This window comes from Phascolarctos cinereus, unplaced genomic scaffold (assembly GCF_003287225.1).
Source record: "Phascolarctos cinereus isolate Bilbo 61053 unplaced genomic scaffold, phaCin_HiC Scaffold_5;HRSCAF=322, whole genome shotgun sequence".
In the NCBI taxonomy this organism is placed as follows: domain Eukaryota; kingdom Metazoa; phylum Chordata; class Mammalia; order Diprotodontia; family Phascolarctidae; genus Phascolarctos; species Phascolarctos cinereus.
The window spans coordinates 134498610-134509113 of NW_027555958.1; the positions used below are offsets into that span (position 1 = coordinate 134498610).

At 38.6% G+C, this 10504-nt stretch overlaps 1 protein-coding gene across 1 annotated transcript in view; it reads right to left on the reverse strand.

Annotated features, from left to right (window-relative positions):
* Positions 1 to 9167, reverse strand: part of NKAIN2 (sodium/potassium transporting ATPase interacting 2) — a 1318805-nt gene extending 1309638 nt beyond the window's left edge. The window contains exon 1 of the mRNA XM_078155167.1: positions 8688 to 9167. Within this exon, the coding sequence (XP_078011293.1) occupies positions 8688 to 8741 (54 nt within the window). The 5' untranslated portion in view covers positions 8742 to 9167. The remainder of the gene's footprint in view (positions 1 to 8687) is intronic.
* Between the last annotated feature and the right edge of the window lie 1337 nt (positions 9168 to 10504).

Below are 10504 nucleotides of genomic sequence, written 5' to 3' on the forward strand. Positions count from 1 at the left end.
CCATTATGATAATGTGGATATACTTACTGAATATGACCCAGAAGAGGGGGGGAAAGAAGCAAAAAACAAAACAAAATAATTCAAATAATTAAATTTTAAAAATCCATGCATTGACTCTTCATCATAACTGCCTCCAAAATGAACTGTAACTTGAAAGAAAGAACCATATGTATTATTTGCTTCAAGTCATCTCCTGTCTCCTCCATGATTGTCAGATATCTAGAAGCCCTTTGCTCAAAGTCAATACTACCAACTGAAATTCAGCAGGGATGACAATGGGCCAGAAATCTTTCTCCAGATTTTGTTTTCACTGGCAATTTCAAAAGCAATCAGATATATGTCTCTTGCCTGCAATCAGTCTAGGACACCCTCTCTCAACCTAGATAACCATGTGATGGTCATTTGTGAACATAAGGGAAAGTCAGATAGATATATTTGTTTTAGTATTAAACATTTTATCTTTCTCTAGTCCTATGATTTTATTAGGATAGGAATCTAGTGAGAAAATTTCTTGTACCAAGGTAGATCTAACCCCTTTGGCAACATATTGTTTGTGGGAGTTACCTAGAGCACTGAGAGATTAATTGTCTTGCCAGACAAACTGACAGAACCATTTTGAGTCAGAGGTATGTCCAGATGTGCATCCTCCTGACTTTGAAACAAGCTCCCTTATCCACTATGCCATGCTTGCTTCCTCTCATGATTAAACCAAACCCAACATAAAATCTTGATTTTATTGAAGGCTCCTAAACACTTAAGAAAACTTTAGGGGCATCTTTGGCCCTTCCTTCTACCTCACCCATCACATCTAATCACCTGTTAAGTCTTCATTCTACCTTGTCAATTTCTCTAGCATGATATCCTCTTTACTCCCTCCCCCAACCACCTGAGTTTGAGTTTACACCTTTATAATTGCTTGCTTAGACAATTTTAAGGGCCCCCTAACAGATTTTGCTTCCAAACTTTTCTCTCCAACCCCTCCTTCACATCATATCATTCCAAACCCTCTTGTTGGTTCACCACTGATATCACTCCTTTGTTCATAAAATCTGTGGGCTCTCATCTGGCAACCCAGTTATTGCATTCAAGTTCACTCACAGTAAGGTTCCAACCTTTTGTCCAGCCTTCCCTCATATAATATCCCACCCCCTTTATAAGATTCTTTATGTAATGGTCAACTAGACCACTTTATAATAACATTCACATACTGACCTCTCACCTATGCATCCTTCATATCAGCCCTTATCTGGAATATTCTCCTTCCCTACTTCTAGTCTATATTTTGTGAAGTCCAAACCAATCTGCTAGACATGAGTTCTCTCCCTTCAGATTATTCATAGCACTGCTTATCACACTCTACCTTGCATTACAATTACATGTGCATGTCTTACTCTTTCATGTAAATGATAAATTCTTTTAAGGGCAGGGCCTATATATAGTTCTATCTCTTAATCGCAACAGCTACTAGACTGATTTGTGCAATGTAGTACTTAAATCATGTTTGTTGAATTAAATGGAAAAATGCAAAGGCATAAAATCAAGCAGGCACAAAAAATACTTTAAAAGAGGTTGCTAAGTGTTAAAGTGGATAGAGCATTGGACTAAGGACAGGAAGACATAGGTTCAAATTTAGTCTAAGACATTTACTAGTTGTGTCACCTTGGGAAAGACATTTAAAAGCTGTTTGCTTCAGATGCCTCATCTATAAAATAGGGATAATAATAGCACTTACTTCCCAGGATTATGGTGAATTTAAAATGATAGAATATTTTAAAGCATTTTGCAAAACTTAAAAGCATTATATAAAACAGCTAACATTTATATAGAGCTTTAATAGCTTTATGTGTAAAGCTACATAAATGCTAACTATTATTATAGCAAAATAGCATTTTTAAAAACACATCCACAAGAATATTTTTTTGCATGTAATACATAAACAAATTTACTGTATATTCCAGGAAATGTTCATAGAAATTAGATAAAAAATAAGATCCATACATAAGTATAAGCTTATAACTTGTTGCTTATAGAATACTTTATAATTTTGATAACAAACTATTCTCACTCAAAGGTGGAAGAAAACAACCTCTATGACTTAAAGTAGATAAAATTTGAGATATTCTCATGTGTTCTTTAGATGTAATGCTCTTCTAGTGGGTGAACTATAAGAGGAGGAAAATATTTGATTTAGGAGGGAAAACTAGTCCTTTTCAATTAAAAAAGACCCTCTTATATCTCAATAACCTTTCTACTATATATGTATACATACACGCATAAAGACTATAAATACATAAAGACCAATTTTATATGTTTATATAGATATAAAGATAGATGAGATATAGAGACACAGAGACTGAGACAGAGTTACAAATGGAGATAGGATGTTGAAATATGAAAGGAAAATATAGGGAGGAAATACAACATTTGCAGGAAACCCAGTTGTCAAATCACAGTACATCATAAAACATCTTATAGCCAGTCAAGAGAAAAAAGTTGATACAGCATTTTTTATTCCCTTTGAGATTAACAGAGCATATTTCAACTATTTCTTTTGATTGGCAAGAAAAAATGTTTTTAATCACTCTTATAGAACTGATTCCTTTTAAAATCACTTTTTAAAATCTCACTTTAGATAAAACCTGTATCCATTACAGAAAAGCTTTCTGGTCAACTGTACACAACTAACCCATGAGTTTAATTTTATTGAATATCATGATAAAGGGAAAAATGTGTCACAACTTAACAATACAAAGAAGAAAAAGATACGTGTTTGGGAGGAGGAAGGAGTCATTGCATCAGACAATGCAAATTTAGTTGCAAAATATCACTTTTAAATTGTGAAAAATCTGTAGACACATGCAAGTTAACATATTAATTCTATTAGTATTAGATTCACAAATTCCTTAAGGGAATAATATTTGATTGCTTAGAAATTGTGCTTTCATTATACATAGCTCAATTCATACTTTGAAATTTTAGTCATAAATAAAAGAAAACAACAATAATAATCTATAGTTATAAAGCACTTTTAAGTATATGCGAAGCCCCTTCATAAAGTAGGCATTATTATCTTCTACACATGAGGAAACTGAGGCTTGGAAAGGTTAAATTACTTGCACAAGATCACATATAATTTAAATATTACGTTTGAAATACGTAGCTATGTACATATTAACACCCTACTCTTTCAGTTTTGTTTTTCCTTACAGCATCCTAAAAGATCAAAGCCAAGCTAAAAACAAACAAAAAAACCTCTGAGTGTAACTAGCCATTATTATTTTTCATGGTTCTAATATACATTCAATTTTTAGTACAAATCTGTCATTATTACAACTAAAAATAACTCACAATACTCTTATTAGATCTGCAATGATAATATTTTTATTGCCTTATTTTTTGAACAAGAAACTAAGGATCTGAGAGATGCAGTGTCTTGGCCATGGTTACAACAGCTATTAAGCGTTAGAATGGAGATCTGAAACCAGATCTTGTGATTCCAAGAGTTCTTTCTACCACGTCAGTCTATTTCTCCTTTCAACTTCAGTAAGGTGAAAACTTTCATAGAAAAGGAAGCAAAAGCTAACTGTAACCCAAAGATCACACCATTGTTATGCATCCCTTTATGGTCCAGTCAATGCTCATAATTGGTCTTTTAGTAAAGCTTATGTCACCATTTTAAATGCCTTTTTGAGAAGGTAGAGGAAGTAAATGCATACAGGTGGTGCTCAACCTTGGGTAAATGGAAAAGATGGGGGCTGTTGGTGGATGTGCAGATAAGAAATTCTATTGGTCAATGGAAGGGAATGACTCAAAGTTTAAACTTTTACTTGATGCTAATCTCTCTCTGAACATGGGCTGGAGCAAACTGATACTGAATCCTTAAAAGAAAAGAACTACAATACTGCTAGACAAGCATAAAAAAAGTAACACAAAATCAAGATAATCAATCAACAAGCAACTCATTTATATGTAGCACTTTAAGAACAGCACTTTATCCACAACAATCATGAGATTTATAGTGCAATTATTATCTCTGTTTTAGAGATGAAGAAACCAAGGCTTTGAGGGGCCAAATGACCTGGTCATAATCACACAGCTGGGAAGAGTCCTAAATGGAATCTCAACTAGATCTACTGACCAGAAAGAAGGTATAGCTAACATTCAAACAGTGCTTTCAAGCTCCAAAACACTTTACAAGATCCTTACAAGAACCCTGTGATATAGGTGCTATTATTATCCCCATTTTATAAGTGAGGAAATTAAGGCTGAGAGATGTTAAGTGATATGCCCAGGGTCACATAGGTAGGAATTGTCTGAGGTAGGATTTGAAATGAAGTCTTTTTGGCTCAGAATCAAGCATGCTGTCCACCACTATTTCACCTAGCTTCCTCAGTTTTTCAGTCCATCATGCTACCTCATGGGTCTTTCTGTTGGCCCAATCTTTTAACAAATATAGTGCACTCATTTGAGGGTTTTTTCTTATTCATTGAATATTTTGTCTTTGAGTTAACATTTATGGCACTACATTAACATAGTTGTTGCATTTTATGCATGCGCTAACTGAAAAAAAATAATCTACATAGAACAAATATGTCAGGGAAGGTACACAACCATCATTTTTAGAAAGTAATCTATGTTTTAGGTAAGTTGCAAATCCTCCAAAATTTGCTTAGATAATATATATTTTCCTCATATATTTTCAAGGAATTTAATTTGAAAGCCTTATTTTCAAACAGCAGTTAAATGTCACATAATTAAGAACACTGCATTGTATCAGGAGAGGCACCAAGGAAATAGTGGATAATTATAATAAATCTGTGTTGTTGTTTTCCAGTCTGTCCATATAGTCATGGCCTACTTCTCCTACAAATGTGTGTACCTCTAGAAGTGCTTAGTAATTGTGCAGTGGATGGCAACTGATGATTCTTAATTAAGTTTCAAATGTGCTTCCTCACACAGCTGTACACACATGTGCACAGAGCTAATCGTTAGTTGCACCTGCTCCAAGTTAGGACTATTCCATAGTGCACATGGCAAGAATGGCATTTTCAAGTGTTAATTTGTTGAATGTAAATCAATATTTTTTTTCAATACTTGATGGCACATGCTTTTTGACAATTGACACTTACATACACCAAATTTGAAATGTAAAAGTTGACTGTTTGAGTTGCTGACCTGAAATGGCAGTGACTGTTTAGATATTGAACAAAAAATATCTTACATACTGGAAAAACTCCTCTTCCCCTCTACCACCTCACCCCCACCCCACACATAATTTAACTTGGAAATAAATGAGGGATTTTTCAAAATTTATATGAGAAAAGTGTTTCCTTCCAACCAGACACTAAGCATTTTAGCCAAACATTTTTTTTCTCTTAAAGCCCTAAAAAACAAAATTGAAAAGAAAAAAAAGTGGTTTCTGCTGCTAAGTCCACTACAATGAATGCAGTGATTTTCGTCTCTATCTGAAATCTTCAGTTACAGAGCATTAAGGGCAGAAATGATAAAAAGAAATTACCTTCTTGAGATTATGAGCTTAAACTCTTGATTCTGCAAATGCAGCAAACCTGGTTCCAAAGATCACATCTGTTTCCTTAAGAATCACCCAAAAATCTGAAGTTAGCCCAGCCACACAGCTGCAGAGATTTTAATTTGTGATGAAGGAGAACATTTCCTTTTACTTGAAATGAAAGTTTTTCACAATCTCTCTGGCATGGATTTCTCAGTACCAACTGTACCCTTTTTGTTTGGGGGTGGGGTGGGCATGATGGTGGTAATTACCAAACACTATTAAACACCACACAATAGACATATGACTTAATTAAGAGTGAAACTGAGGAATCATGAAATAAACATTTAATATTTTTTGTCGAAATAATAGCCTGGATCCAACAGGACCAGGGGTAATACATACTTCTATGTAAAACCAAATTCTACTTTCTTTCTCAAGAAGAACAAATGAACTAAACATACTTTCCCTCCAGTTCAGATAATGTCCAAATTATGAAGCTTTCAAAAGATGTGGTGCTTGCCTGATCTCAAATTTTGATTCTCCCAAATTCAATAAAATGAAAAAGGAAACTAAGCAACTTGGGTACCAAGAACGGGAGCATTTGGCAAAAGCCATATGACAACAGAATATCTTAAGCACTTGAGGAGCAAATCAACAAACCTGCATGAACTTTGGTGTCAATCAAAAGTACACAGGGATAACACTTACTCTGAAAACTTAGTTTACAATATTCCCTTGTCTTAATTTAACATTGCAGAGGTACCAAAAGTAATTTATAAAAACAAAACATATAAGTGTATCCTTTTATTAACCTATGTTCTTCTGCCCTTTTTAATATTTTAAATGAAGGCATCTATCAAAAGTTTACCATATTTTTAAAAGCAACTGTGATCAAGAATTAGATAAATTTGAGGCTTTTCAAAGTGTATCATTATCTCACCCTATCAGACCAGTTGGTTTTTCTTCATCCTTTGTTTTTGTTCTGCATCTGCATTAACATGGCTGCTAATTATATTAGTCTGGTGGCACATAAAGTCTGGATGGGAAACTCACATGATTCTAAGTGAAAGTATCCTTTGACACCAAATCCATATTTGATGCAATTGACCACTCTTATCTTAAAGTGCCCTGTAACTTGTTATGAAACTGGGTTGTGATTTCTATTTTCTGTTTCACAAGCAATATGACAGCTCAGCCATCCATGCACACACAAATACACACACAAAGAGGCTTTTAGCCTTGTGTTTCTATGCATATTTAATTCCACCTTTCTCTTTTCAAATCACTGTATAATCAATTTGAAAGTTTTAGATTTCATTTTGTTCAGAATATTACATATACTGTTTGCAATTACATATAGCTAACTTCCATCAGAGCCCTACTAAGTTAAATGTTTCAAAGTTAAATCGCCATTAAACAAAATTCTGCATAAATGCTCCTAACCACCCACTCATTCTCACAGTTCCATCTTTTTTTTAAAAAACACAATGAGTTGGCAAATGTGTTGCTTTTCTTAACAATCCCTCCAAATGAGAATGTTTGAAGATTCTCCTTATCTTCTACCACTTGTATACAATTTAGATTGTTCAAAGACATGCTTTTGAACAGATAATGTAAATGTTATCTTTCTTTTTTTGTCTCTATCATAGGGAATAGGAAATATTTGATCTGAAACTCTGATAAAACCAGGCTTTAAGAAATAACTGTGCTTTAACATTACTCAAAAAAGAGGGTGTTACACTTTTAAATTTTTATATATTTTTTTCTCACTTGCTTTAAAGACCAACAAAAAAAATGAGTATTTACCAGATTAAAATATTCCTCAACACACATCAACAACTTGGGAGGAGGGGGTAAGAGGAGAGAGTTTACTGGGGTGGGGAGTGACAACAAAACTACAACAGACCAAGGGCATTTATACAAAGAAGAAAGATTCAGCCAAGCAAAAGAATGTGCATTTTGTGACAACTGATATACAATAAAGTACACTTAAGGTATTTTGGTGTCAGTTCTACTAGTAATCCGCCCCCCCCCCCTTAAGGACAGCTTTACTGATTTAACTCTCAGAAATCTGTTTCCTTCCTGGGTTTTCTTTATCACTTGTCTTCATGAAACAACTACTGAGATTCTGATAGCCACTCATATCAAGTTATGCTTTCCAATCAAAGATATTTGTCAGATTAGGGGAAAACAAAAACAATAACATCAAATGGTATATGCTAACTTGCTGCTTCTGTCCCACAACAAATTAACTACTTAAAGATGATATTATTTGTCTCTAAATTCCTTCTCCCTCTTCAAATCTCTTCTCCCCTCCCTCTACAGATTTATATTAGGGAACTGGAACTCAAAGATGTGACATTTTCCATTGTCGGGCACTTGCCTCCCTGCAATTGCATAAGATTCCTCACAAAGTCCATAATCCAATATCTTATGTGGACAGAACAATATAAGATAATATTTTCCCCAAAAATGTGTTTTTGGGCAGGACCAAATTTAGAGTGCTTCTGGTTAGCATAAGGCAAATGTTTTTGTTGAGTTCCTCTCTTCTTTTAAAAATGTCTTAATTTTTAGTATACATACTTTTAAAATAAAATGCTCTTTATTGGATGGTCAAAAATACACAATTTGTCCCACATAGGTGCATATTTCCAATGTTTTACTTCTATAATCCTTAAGGTTAGCATATAGATATATCATACAGATATATCTAACTATATGAAAAAATACCAACAGAAAAAGTCAAGATGTCCACATTTCACTGTTTTAACACTTGTACAACAAACTGTTTGTGCCTGGCCTTAGTGTTCTATATTTATACTAACAAAAACATGTAAGCCATAAATGGACACGAAAATATCAGTTTGCTTAAAGAAATGTAACCCAACAAGTTGAACCCATCTCTTTCGAAATGGAATTCAGAGGGGTGTAAGGAATGGGTGGAGTAGGTAAGAGAGTAAGTATTGGCGGGGGGTGGGGGTGGGGGGGTCTACCCCCTCCTGTACAACACAGTAAATCTACCTGAAATAATTTCAGATATAGGCAATATATATATTTCCCACCTTTCCTTTTTTCCCTCTTTCCTTCATTCTGATCAACAGTAGACCTTTCATTGTACTCCCGTCTACTATCACAGAGGCACAGTAGAGAACAAGAGGACCCAAGTGTCACTTACCAGTTGCATGCCACAGATAAAGATAAGCGTGCACCTGCCACTGCAATAACCCATGGTTTCCAAGACCCTTGCCACAGCCAGACTGTCCCACGTCGGCCACCGTCGAGCCCCCACTTTATCCAATCAGATCGCGGGGAAGGACAGGCAAACCTGCGGAGGGCTCACGGGCTCCTGTCTGCTGCTGCCAACGTCCTGGGAAGTGACAGGCATTAGGACCTGCTGGAGCGGCTCTGTGTCAGCAGCAGTAGCAGCAGCGGCGGCGGCGGCAGCAGCGGCAGCAACAGTGGCAGCAGCAGTAACAACAGCGGCGGCGGCAGCAGCAGCCGCTCCAGCAACACATACCTTCACTCCCTTAGTGCAAACAGCGCTCCTCCGGCTGCGCCTGTGGGGAAAATGCTCCAGGTGCCAGAAGTAGGAGCAGCAGCAGCAGCCTCCACGCAGCACTGAGGAACCCACAATCATCTGGGCTCCAAAGTTTCACCCCCTCCCTCCCACCTCCTCCTGGCCCCACACCCACTCAAAGTGTCAGCGCTGCTGCCCCGGCTCCCTCTCCAAACACCTCGCGGAGCTGCAGAGTCAGAGCCCGGCGGGTGCAGCGCGCGGGGCGCTGTGGAGACGGGAGGGGACGCACGGGATGATGCCTGCCCAGCACTGCCACTATCCAAGGTGGTGATGCTGCGAAGCTGCCTGCAGGAGGTGCGGGGTGGCGGTGGGGAGGAGGAGGAAGAAGAAGATCACGGAGAAGGAGGAGGGAGAGGGCGCCGGGGGCGGAGGCGTCCGGGCTCCTGTGTCCCGGGCGGGCGTCAGCAGCTGATGCTAACACAGTGATGCGCCTTCCAGCTTAGGCTTCATAGCGTCTCCCCCCGCCCCCCTTGCCTGCCAGCACCGCTCCCCCCTTTCCTTCCACCACCCGCCCTCAGATGTGTTAATCCCTGGCTGACAACAAATCCCTTAACCCACCCTATGCCTTGTCACCCCTCGATTTTTCCCCCTCCCCTCTTCAAAGGCGTCAACTTCTCCGGGCTGGTACTGTGCTGCTGCTGCTACTGCTGCGGGTGCTGCGGGTGCCAGTCACAATGCAGAAGGGGAAAGGGAGGAGATGGAGGCGACGATGGTGCTGGTGCTGGTGCTGGTGCTGGCGTCGGTAGCAGCAGCAGCAGCAGCAGCAGCAGGGAAAAAGGAACCCAGGAAGCATGTCAGTCTGTCCGTGTGCAGGCTCTGACTGTCTTGGTCCTGCTCCCGCAGCCCAGCCTGGAGCACAACACGCGCGTGGCTTCTGTGTCTATGTCCTCCAGAGTGGGGTGGGTAGAAGGGATGAGGAGGGAAACTAGGCAAAGAGGGATGGATGGGTGGAGAGAAGCGTGCCGCACCAGCATCCCAACTGCCCAGGCACATGCAAAACTGGTCCTCTCTGGTGCAACCAACGGCCTGAGAAGGTGGAGAAAGAGAAGCAGCAAGGCACAGTCAGTATTGCTGCCCCAGCTCTGCTCTTGTGGTGCGTTCCTTTTCGTGAATGGGGGACGGGAGTAACAGGCATAGGACCACTCCTGGGGTGGTTTGCAGGTGAGAGTCGAAGAGGATGGGGGAGGAAAACAGACCACTTTTTTTTTTAAGTAGGTACATTGAGTTACTGCTGTTCTTTGAAACACGCTTCTGTTATCATTTTTTTTAAATGACCAGGAATTGGCACTAAAAACTGCAGCCTCCAAAAAGTGCCCTGATAAAGAGTCTGGGTGTCTGTTCACATTGTCAAGTACTAGAGACTGCCCCTGGAACTGGACTTGGTGCCAAAAGGCGCTCCAGCTATTTTAAGTAGC